This window comes from Pterocles gutturalis, unplaced genomic scaffold (genome assembly GCF_000699245.1).
Source record: "Pterocles gutturalis isolate BGI_N339 unplaced genomic scaffold, ASM69924v1 scaffold7264, whole genome shotgun sequence".
Taxonomy (NCBI): Eukaryota; Metazoa; Chordata; class Aves; order Pterocliformes; family Pteroclidae; genus Pterocles; species Pterocles gutturalis.
Window position 1 is genome coordinate 78,369 of NW_010130603.1, and position 14,680 is coordinate 93,048.

At 37.8% G+C, this 14,680-nt stretch overlaps 1 protein-coding gene across 1 annotated transcript in view; it reads right to left on the reverse strand.

Moving 5' to 3' along the window:
• Positions 1–3,510: 3,510 nt before the first annotated feature.
• TRIQK (triple QxxK/R motif containing) overlaps positions 3,511–14,680 on the reverse strand; it is a 37,896-nt gene continuing 26,726 nt past the window's right edge. Inside the window, exons 2-3 of the mRNA XM_010080272.1 lie at positions 13,553–13,638; positions 3,511–4,052 (exon numbers count right to left, since the gene is read on the reverse strand). Of these exons, the coding sequence (XP_010078574.1) occupies positions 3,939–4,052; positions 13,553–13,638 (200 nt within the window). The 3' untranslated portion in view covers positions 3,511–3,938. The remainder of the gene's footprint in view (positions 4,053–13,552; positions 13,639–14,680) is intronic.

Here is a 14,680-nt window from a genome sequence, read left to right on the forward strand (position 1 = left end):
GTTCATGTTGTGGATGTTGCAGATACATGTTGCGGCATCATCTCGCAGTCTACGTGTTGCCCCTGATAAAGCTGGTCTGATACGTGGAAGGAGCTACAACAGATCCTGAATCACATGATGTCTATGTGGTATGCAACACTGAACTTTAAATAAAGCATTCTTCAAGAAAAGTTTAAATATATCTCTAGGGTCTATTAGGGAAATGCTTAACATGCCTCCTAAGCTTCCAATAAAATATATTTATGGACTCTAGGAAGTAGAGTTAAAGCCTTTCCTTGGCAATGTTCACCAGCAACACGAGTAAAACTACTATATTGAGGCTTCTGACATGAGATGGTCTATATGCTGATTTTGCTTTTGTAGGATCAAAGAGGCAAGGAAAAATACTGAGAAAAGATTTACTGAGACAAATCACTGCTGGAAGACTGTCGTGCATTCCTAGCCAGAGACTCTTCCAGACAGGACTTCCCCAGCATGAGGACCCAGTATAGGCATCTCCTCCACAACCTTTGCTGGAAAGAAATTCAGTTTATTTCACAAGCAGAGGGCAACAACAATATTGATGTCTACCCTTTCCCAGAGGTGAATATCCTTCAAAAAACCTGCCCTCTAAAGCCAGGTTTGCTCTGTAAATGGTTTGATCAGCAATCTTTCTTTGAAACAAGAATATAAAAGTATTAGTTTTATAATAAAGTCAATCTGTCTGAACTTGATGAAGCTACATGGAACAACTTTGTCTGCAGAAAGAGATCAGCTCTATTGGTACTGGGTGGGATACCAAGGGAAGTTCTCTTTATTGTCTTTTAAGTATTCATAGGCTACACTTAGTCTTAATAAGTTTAGGGGTTAGAACTGCCTAGAATAATCCAGATATTCTACATGGTGAGTATCACTGCTCACATTTGAACATTGTGCTGTTTAGATTGCTTTAATGCCCTTTCAGATGTGTATAATTGTGTCCAACATCAATAAGAGCACCGAAATAGTAAAAATACATTTATTAATAAAATAGACACTAAGCAACTCATACAAAGATAGGTGGTCCAAAAATCAAGAGGCATATTTCAATCTCAGATATAATTAAGGGTAAAATAAACCACATTTTCAAGATTAAAATCTCTCTACTTTAAAATACCAGGCATGGACAATGTATCTCTCTAGAAAGCAGAAATTACTTCAGGTCAGATTCTGATTTCCCCTTGGAGTAAATCAGTTGTAATTACAGTGAATTTAGGCAAATCATAGATTAGGAAACGCAGAATCAGACCTCATTGCTAATATTGTTGTGCTTGTGACTTTTAGACAACCAAGGATGTATAATCTGATGAAAAGTGGGGGCTTTTAGCTTTAAAAAACTATTGACGTAGTCCCATTTGAAACTATTGTACTGATAAGAGAAAAAGCAGATTTGCTGCAATATTTACCATATATTTCCATGTAAGTTGAACAGAAGTCTACCCAGTTTATCTAAGAAAAAGGAAATTTTCTTGTTACATGAGAATGTCTTCAATGTAAATGAAAAGGCCTAATCTAAATGAAGCCAACAGACAAACCAAAAACTATGGCACCTATGGGCAATATGGACTCATAAGTCACAAATCAGGGAAGCTGCTTCAGTCACACATATAGGCGCTTGGGATTTTGTCTATGAGTCATAATTAAGGGAAATGTAATCTTCTTGTTCTAGGAACTTCATGTTCATAAATTTGACAGTAAGAATAGGTTGCTTTTTAATGTAACCGATTCAGAAGCAGGTTACGAGACAACCTGCACGAAGGGGATGACTACACAACCTTCTCAGGCCGCACATCACCCAGAGGGCTATGTGCAGACATAAAGAAAGCAATCCTTCCAGCATTTTATGGAACAAGAAAATTGCTCACGCAAAGTGACAGGAGAGGTCTGCAGCTTCTGTGACATGTGGTGTGGCACTGGTGAAGTGAAAGGCATGTCACATGCAAGGAGACAGCTTGTGATATGCTTTTCCCTCTACTGAAAGTCGGGCCATGTGTCAGATAATGCTTCACCATAAATGCAACATGTTGCTAAGCGCCTGGTCATGAGTGCAAGTATTAGCGGACTATAAGTCATATGAATGCATCAATGTTAGGATTTTGTGTCTGTAACAGTCATAATTAGAAAATGAGAAATATTTGCACATATATGTTTATGCTTCTCTTTCATTTTCTTCTCGGAAGACTGTTGTACTCTGGATTTCTAGAGGAGTTGTTTTGCGTTGCATAAAGTGAACGAGGAATATGACAGATAAGAAGTGGGTCCTTAGGGACTCATAATGTATATGGTCAGTTACTGTATGGTTTAAAAATTAACTGTATTGATCTAAGTTCCTTAAGTGGTGATAATGGGACTTTGTCAATCTAAAATAAATATATTTTCCATTATAATATTTGCTATGATTTGTATCCCTTTGTCTTAAAAATCTCTATAAGAAATTTCAGTCAAGCATTTCTGGAACAAGACAGTAAATATCTCAACTGCAATTAAACCTAACATTCAGCCCTGAAGTTGGTATCAAAGATAAAGCCAAGCTAGTTTGCTAACAGAATTTCAGAATTATGATAACTTTTCTGGAAGTCAGTCTTCCTAACTTCCTTGACACATTCAGCACCAATGCTTTTCTGGGTATCAAAGTGAATCCAAACTAGAGAAAGACTGACCACATTTTCAAAAGGATCAAAACTGAACCTGTACAACCACAAGCTCAGTAATATGCCAAAGCCAAAGCAGAACAGGATAAAGCCAGAATTTTACAGCTCCCTGCAGCTGCTTTGACATACCAACTTCTTCAAGTGGCTTGTGGTTATCAAAGAGATCAGAAATGCTATCTACAGTGCATATTCTGAAAGGTACTTTGCAAGAACTGAAGAACGGCATGGAGCAAAGATTTTCCCAATTATTAGTACGCATGAAGAAAAAGGTTTCTTAATACTTACAACATCTCATGTTAGTTTGATGATTAAAATGACTGTATAACCAGAAAGCCTTTTTTTTTTTTTTTAACAACATCCCCTTAATAGGTAGAGTAAGTTGATACCACAACCACTAGGAAGAGTATAATTAAAATACGATTTTGACTTTATATTAATAATAGAGCAATACACTAATTAAAACCAACATCGACTGAACTTTCTATTTACACTAGTTCAGACAGCACAGGAGGCAAAGAACTGTGTTTCAGAGGCATATGTGAATGTTAGAGCTTCTGTCATCCAGGTGCCATTTCTGACAGAACACATGTGTGCTGAACAGTTGGCAAAAGAATGAAAAAGATTACTGCAGATATATGGGCATACAGAATCTGGGATGACATAAAATTAAGTCCATATAGGAAGTGACAGACTGCTTCGAAAAAAGATATTTTTTTCCTACAATTTCTTCCATCTCCATGCCCGCGCATGTGCGCACATGCACAAGAAAGATTAAAAGGGAGAAAGGGTGAGGGTTTTTTTTGATATATTTTAAATACAAATCAAGGAAAGACTTTTTATTTGGTATTTCTGCTTTCTTTTGGGATAGGAAAAGGAAACTAATTTGGTTACTAGGAAGCTTTGATTCCTAAATTTAGTCAAGGCAGACTCTCCTCCTGTGAAGCTGGCATCAATACCCATGATAACAATAGCACCTGTCTTTTGACATCAAAGTTCTCTGCCTGAGAAAAAAATAATGTAAACAATAAACTTCCATGCATTGTACTGCTCCTCCGGGCTTTGGTGTTAACCAAATACACTTACTGGGCATAACTGTTCTTTTATTTTGGAGATCTGGAATGTAAAAGTGACGGACGTATTGCAAAACTTTCTTATGAATTTGGACTGCAAGAAACGGAATGATTTACTGTCTCACAGTGGAGGGACAGTGTGTTCCTACGTAGTCTTGTTGAAACTGATGAAATCTTGATGATAGATTCATTGCATCTGCTAGTTTTCATCTGGATCCAGATCAAGGTCAACTTCATTGGAAATGTTAAGATAAAAGAAAGCATAGAAAGCCAACAAGAATACCAGTATAGCTGCAAGGACAAGGGCAACTTCCTGTAAAAATAAGAGAAAAAAAAAATAAAACAAAACCTTTTAGAAATAGGACCATGTTTTCAGATAAATCAGGAATAAATATCATTTCCCTTCTATCATGCACATCAAAATAACATCAGACACATACAATTTCATAGGGCATTGATACTTTAATGATTTCTTTTTTGTGGTTACCATTTCAGAATGTTATAAAATCCATTCACTTTAATAAAGATTTTGGTGAGTTTGATATATTGCCAGAAGTAGGATATTTGGCTTAAAGATCTTTTGTCTGACCTAGAAAGAGGAGCTTTATGTCCTTTTATTATGCTATTCCTTCTTTCTTAAAAGAAAAGACAGAATTCACAAACCACAGTTTTGAACACAAATTTAAGTTATGAATTTACACTGTGAATTTTGATGTTTTCTAGCAATATGTTACTGCTTTTTGCCAACATATTTGTAATTTTTTAATGAAGCAAACACAGTATGGTGGAAGTCAATGAAAATTGCTACCTCTACCTCCCAACCTCCTGGTATGCATTACAATATGGAGCTACAAAATCCTTCAGAATTGGATGGAACTTTTCTTCCTTCCCCTCTGCAATAAGGCAAAAAGCATAACAATTTGCACTTGCGCTTGTTTCTCTTCCCATAAAATACTGCAACTTGCTGCATCTTCCTTAATTAACATAAAAGAGTCTTCCAAAGTATACATGATTTATAGCAGCTTTCAGAAGCAGAAAAATGTTTTTGTACTACACGTCATACTCATTATGTGACTGCCTATCATCATATTCTGTCTTAAGGCTGGACTCTGTTAAGCTCCAACTTTAGATCTCAGATATAATAAATCCTAGTATAATCACCCTCTTTACAACACTACCTTTTTCAAAGTCACAGTAATTCACTTTTAAAAGTTTTTATTTTCCTGGAAAGTACAGCACACTTACTACAGCATTGACTCTCATTTTGCTAGACAATGAAAGACGAAACATAAATTTGAGAAACATCCTTACGTTCCCTCAGCTCACAGGAAGTGCCACTAACAGCACACGCTGCTCCATTCCTTATCCTCATGATGTGTTTTTAAAATCATGCACTGAGTGCTCAAAAAGAACAAGTGAGTTTGTGTCCCCCAAACCCATTTTCCCTCTATGAAAAATAGCAACAACCTCCCCTCCAAATCTCAGCTTCATGTTAACCTACAAACTACCCATATCAGAACAGTCCAGCTGTATACTCAAAAGGAGAGAAAAATTGTTCAGCAACTTTATAACAACTGATCTGAATAGGTACAGAAGACGCCATATCAAATCTACTCTGTCAGTGGGACTGAAAGGAGGTGCCTACACCACACCTAGACAACCAGACACCCTTTACCATCCAAGAAGAGAAACTGACACTCTTTGGTGTAAGATCCATTGTGTCCTCTAAAAGAGGTCAGATGAATTCTTCCTAAAAATGCCTATTTCTCCCCTTAGACTAGAAGGGGAGTGGAGATGATATCTCTGGTGTGGAGTCCTGCACTTTAGGATAAATTTTATCCAGTATCTCTAGATTGGTGGTGGCTTTGTGACAAACTTTGTGCATCCATTGCCATGAAGGAGTTAAAACTATGTCAGCTTCATTTTTTAAAGTCTAGCCCATAATCTGGCATTCTTCTATAGAACAGCATTTCATTTGCATTTACATGAATGCATTATATAGTTTATCAGAATGTTGGATCAATAATTCAACATATGCCATCTAATAAACTTTGAAATACTACTGCCTAGTTGGTGTATGCTCTACAGGAGTCTTTGTTCTATAGAAACCTTTGCTTTACATTTTACACAGATGATTAATTGAGATGTACTTAAAATTTATTTTAGCACATTAAAATTGCTCCTGTAAATTTCCTGAGGCTGTTTGCTACAGATTTCAACTTAATTTTCCTCTTAGAATTATATCATCCTCTGAACCTCATCCTCCTGATTTCATCTGATTTGATTAAAAAAAAAAAGAGTACATCTAATTCACTAATATATTAAAGGAAAGTGATTTTTGCTTTGTTGCAGTTGCAACACGTCAGTATCTCACAAAAGGGCATGGCAGCATCAGACAGGTTTCATTTATTTCCTTGTATCCACAGCTGTGCTCCCAGACCCATCTGGCCACACAGCTACTAATCTTAAGAGGATGTAATAAACAAGTGACATACAACTGCAAGCTCCATCTGCTCGGGAGAGTGGACAACAAACCCATACAATGCAGGCACCGTTCACACTTGACACAGAGAGCAAATTCATTCCAGTATTAAAAAGTTTTTTCCCTTGTTTGGACTCCACCCTCGCCATGCTTTCTGCTTTGCAATAGTTCACCTTTCCTCTCCCTCCTCCCCAGTCTCCCTTTTGAAATTCTGTGGTAGCAGCAGCGAAATTCTGGGGACTGTTTCCACTAACGATTTGTTTTCTAGGAAGTGGAACTGGGAAAATCTTCATTTTTATTCTCAGGCTGCCCAGTAACTACTTTGACTGGAGTAATTCTTTAATTCCTCTGCCTAAGTTTTACAGTGAATAACACTGAGATAACTGTACTACTTTCCTTACACAGGCAGAAGGAACTGGGTGGCTAGATTTATTAGCCTTGGGAATGAAAAGCCTTATTGAAATTCCAGGTTTAAGAACTATGCAAGTATCTTAATTTTGAGTTACTGAAGAAGGCAGAGTAACAAAACCCTGAAATAAACGGCCTAACAAAGGACACTCGGCTCTCAGCTAGGGATATGCAGTCTCTTAAGAACCGCATCCAGTTTATGAACTTTTATAAACATAAATTTTGCAACATAAATAGCAAATGAGCTGCTACACCACTATACTGTCTTTGCAACAACAGTATATATTGTCATTTTAATTTGTTTTATACTTATCAGGCTTTGCTATTTGTATTTTAAGCCATGCATAGAAATGAAATGTTAAAATACTCCCCGCTCGGCATATATAGCTCCCTTTCTCTTGCACTTTATGGATCATCCCCATCATCCCTCTGCGAAATCCATTTACTCAGAGGATTTCACCATGAATAATTAACTAACATAGAAAAAGTCCTATAGAAATAAACTTAAAATGATCACAGCACTTTTTCTCCTTTTTTTCTTTTATAACATGGTACAGAACACTAGGAAGTAACATCCCTGCTCTCAAATTTCAAAGTCAAGTCAAAGAAGCCTTTAAAAGGAACAGAATTTTCTATTATATTCTCTTATATTTAGAATAATGTCTGTAGAATCCTACTGATTTCAGCTTGGCTAAGTTTTTCAGAAACTTTTCCATAAAGGAAACACATGTCTTTACAGCATAATGTCGATTTAATTCTCCTATCATTTTTTGTCAGTTTTATATGTCTCATGCCAAAATCCTTGGATAATGTCCTCAGATTCACCCTCATGGAGCGAGTTGTAGAGTTGGGATCTAAATGAGATTAATCAGGAGATGAAAAAATGGGGGACTAGTTGAGGAAAAAATGTTGGCTATAATAACACAAATCTGGACACTATGTATGGTAGCTCATATCCTACACATAGAGAAATATCACACTCTCAGGAAATTTTATATTTTTTAATATTTTTTCCTCCAAGGAGAACCGTACTTTTTTTTATCTGAAACCAGCTTAAAAATAGGTGAAAGAGTACCACAAATTGCTGTATTTGAAATGCTATACTATCACTAGCTATTTCTGGAAAGAGATGAAAAGAAAATCACGCTGACCAAGGATACCTGTAGAAGTAAAACAAACATACATGGACTTGACAATGAACTTTTTAATCTCATTTAATTCCTAACTGGAAGACTTTATCTGGACATTCACTGAGACCATTTTTTAGAGTTTCAACAAAACCATATTGAAAAATGGATGCTTACTTCCTTAATGCAGGTCATTCTACATCTAATACAAGGTAACAAAAATAATTTACTAATTTATCAGTAGTTTTTTATGTTATAAATTTTTTACTGTTAAAATTTTCAGATGGAACAAAGATCATTATGGTCTCAAATAATGAGAACAAACTAATCATGAACAAAGCAGAGAGTTATCTAAAAGGCCTGGCTATATGAAAAAAAAAAAGCAACAGGATTCATCTGAATATAGCTAAATGCAAGACAATACATACAGGTATCAAAGATGTGGAAACTACTTACAAAGAGGGGGACTCTGCCTTGAAAAAATGTGACTCTAAGAAGGTCTTTGGATTTAAGGGGTAACCACTCCCTCAGTGTGATCTCTGCATGTGCAAAGGCAGGCAGATTTCCAGTAGGGAGATGACTGGTATCCATTTTATCATAGACAAGATTAAGAGGTAGCTTGGTTACAGCATATAACTATATATGCCATATACCTGTATTTAAGTAAGGCACCTCACAGTATGGGGACCTTCCGTCTCGTTTACAAGACCACCTGAAGGTCCAGCTGCAGTTAGATTAGATGAGTCTTGAAATATGATGCCATTTCCTAGGAGTAAGAACGACTGAACATGCCAGTTACCTCAGGGGAAATATGGATTTCCATGGCTGTGAGTCTTTTATGGCCAGATCTCTCAAAAAACTGTACATTTTTATTTCGCTTTTGGGAAGAATACTTCAACTTGGGCTTGTGTGAAAAGGAGGTCCTGGCTGGCAGCCTCGAAGTTGGTGAACTCAGCCCTCCAGACTCTTCTCTTCAGGGCCGTGGGAAGACTGGGATTGCTTACACGGTCAGTGCTGCATCCTGAAAGCCTGAAGTACCACACTGTTAAAAGTGATTACACCTCATGCTTCAGCACTTCAGACTTTTCTATAGGATCAGACATTTCCTCCTCTTTCAGGAAATTTCCCTCTAATTGTATTGATCTCATTTCTGGGATTTGAGGTTTTGTCGTTGTCAGCTATCATTTGAAGTGTTAGAGATTGGTCATAAGTAGAGACCAAAGCCTGAGAAAGATGGACTATTGCTCTGACGATGGTACAGAAAATCCTCCTAAGCTCCTGCCTGGTGCATCTTGTTCACATCCTCAAAGCCACCATGATTACTGTACTTATGTGTACAGATCAAGCCAGGGTCAGACGGGAGCAAACTGATTTTGGTTTTCTCTTTGTACGTTGTTTTTCCCTTCTTTTCCATTTCAAGGTCAGGGATCAAAGTCTGACTGCTGGGATCACTGGGAATATCACACTTTGTTCACTGGTGGCACATTAAGCTGCCCTGCTCTTGATGTGAGGCATATAAGATGGTTTGAAGACGTAATATTTTGGTCGTTATGAAGTGCTTGGACTTCCTAGAAAGTATTTGGAAGAAATTTTATGATCTGTAACATCTAGAAGGGCCAGATCAAATGATTTAATAGTCCCTTGTGGCCTCAATTTCTGCAAAGCTATGAAACTATATTCCCAACTTATCTTGGCAAATGTAGTTCACTACCTTAGTAGATCATGAACAGTGTGAAATCAGAGAATACTGTTTGCCAAAATACACTAGGAATGCCTTGTTATCTGTTCATACATAACTTGTTCCAGATGAGATAAACTCTTAATAGTGAGCTAGCAACACAACAGATGAAGTAGATATGCAAAAGAATGACAGCCAGTAAGCTCTCACTTTTTTAGGAAACATTTTTTCCTTAGCTCAATCAATGTACTATGTTGCTAATAATTCTCTATGGAGTGGTATTCTGCAGTCAATTATGTCTTTGCAAGTGGGTGTAAAATACTACTGTTCAGATTTGTGTTTGCCTTTCAACAAGGGAGAAGGCATCTACCCACAGACCACTGATCCATTCTTGCAGCCTGTGAAAAACATCTCTCCGCAAGAACTCCCATTACTTTCGGGCTCTGCATACCAAACCCTAGCTATCTGGGGCTGAAGTTCCACATTCCTCAAACTATTTTCTGCTTGCCACCCCCCTGCTGGCACCTCTTTCCTACCCATTGAGAGCAGAGTTAGCATGGATGGTGCAGACACTCATTGCTGCTTCACCTGGTTAGGACGAGCAGGTGGGCTTCCACCAGCACGAACCCCCTTCAGGGGGACAATAAAACAACCACACAGAGAAGGTTCAGAGACTCCCTTTCTGGTACTGCTACAAATAATTTTGTCTTATCCAAACACCAGGAGACATACAACATACTGCTTTCTCTCTGAGTTGCTTCTTGAGACAAGGGTCCTTCTTTTCCAAGAGACACCATATATTTTGGCACTGTCTGCATTAGCATCATGTATACAAATAGAGACAGCACAACAGCTCTGCCACAATATTTAATTTTTAAACACGTTTAAAGAGCAAACATTATACTCTGAGTACCAGCATGGTCACCCTGTTTCAACTAAGTTTTGATAGTTACTAGTGCTTAGCTGTTTCTCTGACATTATCAAGAGGGATAAAATCTCTCATTGGGGAAATTAAAAAGTACTAAATGGCAGAAACTTTGTTACTTTAAACCTTGCATTAAAATGACAAGGCAATCAAAGTTTGACAAGACAAGCTAATTAGTATGCCAGCAATGAAATGTGAAGGATCTCCAGGGGATTGGTTCTGAAGAGTTTTATGTCATTTATAGGGCCTTTTTTTTTTTTTTAAGCTAATGTTGCCAGCTCTCATGGTGGAATACACAACAGTGGAATTTCATTATCTTCACAGAAATTAAGAACTAAAATGCCTTTACTATTTTCCCGTCCTCTTCCTGTCATGTGTGCCCCCCACCTTACCCATACTACACCAAGTCTTAGTTTACAGCTGTGAATATACCCTCTTCAGGACACTAGTGCAAAACAACTCTAGAGGTATCAATGAGCACTAAAAACCATATCGTTCTAAGTGTCAGTATGGTAACAGAATCGGGGTCTACATCATATAAGAAGACTAAAATCCCAGCCTTTGGAAAGTTAATCATGCCACCTATCACCATCAGAAAACTTCGCTAATATGAAGCGACAACTGTGATGTATTTTCCCGAAGGAAGAGCTCAGGCACACTGAAAAGCTCTGAATATTAGGAAACAATTAAAAGAATGCACACTTAAGCCTCAAAATAGTTTCTTGAATGTACATAACCTGATGGGACCTCAACACTGCTGACTCTTCTGACAGTCAGAGACATGAGGAACAGTTTAACACCCTGCTGTCCCAGCAAGCGGGAGACGTCAAGAAATTCTTATTTCAAAATTTATCCAGAAGACAACAGAGAAGTATCTGGGATAGGTGTGGTGGACGAATGTAAGAAGATTGCTCTTGGACAGCAGGAGGAACTTAACAATGGACTGAGTAAAACAAGCCCTGCCTGAGACATGGGGAGAGGTTACGGGGTCTCACAAAAGGGACACAGAAGCCGTGTCCCTAAGCAGCCTCTCCTGGGGTCGGGAGGGCGATTTCCCTGCAGACACTCCAGGTGCATCCACTGCCCACGGTGAAGCTCTGCTGAGCTGGAGGGATAGAGGAGGGTGAAGAGCTGTCACTGCAAGACGGGACGAGGCGTAGGTTTATTCTGAGATAGAAATACGCCTTGCTTCCATGCTGAGCACTGCAGGGTCTGTCAGCAGAAGTGCAGGGATTGCCCATGTTCTGATGGAAGTATTGCAACATTTAGTAAGCCTGAGGTTGTTGGCATTAAGCAGACTCAGTGAGAAGGATGCATACAAAGGCCCTGCTCTCCTTCCCCCACAAGTATATCCTCAGATTACCTTCCCTTTTGCTTCAGTTCTGTCAGCTTTTCTCAGCAATTAGGAAGCAAAGCAAATGACTGTGATCTGTTTGGGGATCATCCAGAATCATATTGTAAAGTCCAGGCATGCAAAAAAAGGTTAGAGCCAGAAGACTATATTTTAAAGAATTTTGGGGTTTTTTTTAAAGGCAGAATTGCAAACCTGAGACACTGCACACTGCAACTAGGAGAAGCCCAGAAACACAGCATCCCACAATCTGGAGAGCACGTGTGCACCTTGATGGCAAAACTCATTCTTACCTAGAACTCAGCTGGTCTGCTATAACATGCAGGAACATATTTGCACAAAATAAACTGTTCTTGATTTCTTTATTCACTAATAATTGATTCTTCATTATGTGCATGATTACACATATGCTTTCCTAATCTCCCTTATTTTTAAGCAAGAATTACTTAAGACAAAAAGGAAACAAAATAGGTTTTGAAGGACCAAGGTTCATATTTTTCTCATTTGTGAAAGACACGCAAAAAAAGGTGCACATTTTAAAAAACTGGGCTGTACGGTAAAAGTCTGCAAGTAGAACATCACTTTTAAAAGGTCATGTCATTGAAAGTAAAATTAAAAGAAAAAGTAAAATTTAATAAGAAAGGAAGGAAAAAACATTGAACTCAAAAGGTTAATAATCTATCCTTTAAACAAAAAAAGGCAATCTACTTTTTCTCATTAAAACCTGACACACAGCACTAACTGAGGAGATTATGTTGTGAAAACATACTGCATCGCACGGTAATGCTTGATCGAGATCAGCAATCAGGAGCAAAAAGAAAGCACTGTTTCGTGATTATAATAGCAAATTCTGGAAGACAACCAAATACATCATCTGGCAGCTCAACAGCTGTTACAGCTTGGTAGTAATACCTTGGCATTTGCTATAAGCTATAACTTGAAAAAATTGATTTCTCATCTGCCAGAAACAAGAAAATGTTCTCCTTTTAACATTTCTGCAAGTCTCCTTTTAACATTTCTGCAAGTTTCTTTCACTAGACTACCCAGGTATTTGATCCATTTTTTTATTTTGCTTGGTTTTTACCCTTGCTGCTAAGCTAATTGTGTATCGATCTGATTCATAAATAAGTTTGAAGGAGAAACACTGGCTGTAACTTAAGTAAACAATGTGTGGTCATATAAATACTGTTTTGATGCTACACTGCGTAGTAGATAGCACAACATATTCCTCATTGGCCTCCCTGCTCGTATTCACAGCTGTGATCAACTAGTCATTATCATACTTCATACCTGCCTGAAAAAGGGACATTTCCAAAAGAAAGTTCAGTACCTTTCCGTCTGGTTCATTGTTAGTTAAGCCTTCTGTTTTCCAAGTCAGAGGCAGTACACAAGGATGTACACTGAGACAACAATGCTGAGAATTTAAATTACTTAACAAATCCAGTCTTTAAATTACTCCTGGGCATAGGACAGGAAGAGGAAGAAGATATTTATTGCAATTTTTATAACTATATGAAATCATTAAAGTATTTGTTCTGTGTGTAGAGAGGCTCCCTCAGAAGATCAATGTTCTAAGCATCCAGTACTTTATTGACTTAAAGTAAGTACGCATCATAACAAGGACTTGAACTACTTAAAATCTTATAGCATTTCAACTATTCTAGTTATTTTAGGGTTAAGTAAAAGCAATCCATCATAAATATTTTAGATTCTGGCATTCCACTTAGATTTTGAAGTGTCATAAACAATATATCTCAGAAATCAATATTCACACAGTGCATCTATGGGGAAAAGAAACAACACAAACACAAAGGTGGTACGAGCTATCAAACAGATCTCTACCTTTACGCCTACTGCAGTTTTCTTGGCCTCTGCTTTTAATCTTGTAGCTCTTAACATAGGCCTGGTTTTCTTATAATCTTGTTTTCCTAGAGTAAAAAATCACATTTAATGAAAATGGTGCAAAAAGAAGACGAAAAAGAATGTCAGCAATTATCTCAGTTGAAGAGTCAGACCTAACATTTGGAAAACAACCCAGAGCCCAGCACTTCACTATAAGTGCTCTATAAGACAGGGGCCTGATCTGTGGAACAATGGTCCTTAACACAGACAGTGACAGCAACAAGCAAGAGTGACAAATCAGCATAGAACCCAGTCCTCCAGGGAGACATCAAAAGACACATATGGATAGCCATCCACTGGTACAATTTTATTAAATTGTTCATTAAGCATCAGACAGTAAATAAGTAGATTAAAGGTAGATGACGTTTTCCCCTCACATTTCAATCAAAACAAAATTTTCATTATAGTTTTTTTTTGGTTAGTCATCACTAATGCATATATAAATGTTTAATACAGGACATTATGGTGAGTGTAAATGTTTCATCATTCTGAACTGGAACATTATTTGCCAGTAACAGAACTCAGAGATGTGCAGGTCAGCCCAAGTAACTGCTAATAAAACCACTGCTTCACATGATCTGCTTGTAGAAACGTGTTACACAGTTTCTTCAAGAAGTGCCTTAGGTGGACTTTTCAATAAAAAGTTATGGGGACCATCTCTTGCAGCCACAAATAGTGCAACCAAGTTCTTGATTACTGTGAGTACATATGACCTGAGTTCAGAGGAGGACGTGCAAGTACTTGGAAATGGCATAAATCATTTGCCTCAACTTAATAATAAAGCATAAAACACTTGGTATCTCTCAGGGATATTTTTGCTGTCTGAAGCGACTGTTACTACTGTACTATGTGCTATTAACCATAGCTTCCTTAAGTCAACAGAAGTCAAGGTACGAAAGGAGGAGAAGGAAAAGAGGAATCTGTGAAGAAACTGCTCAGAGGGGTAGAGCCTCAGTACAACCACTTTCAAAAAAGTCCTTTCCGTTTTTCCCCCCTAATGCATACATGCCTTTTGCCTATTTCCAAAGCTGAGCTACAATGCTCAAAGCAGAAGTCTTTGGCCATTTT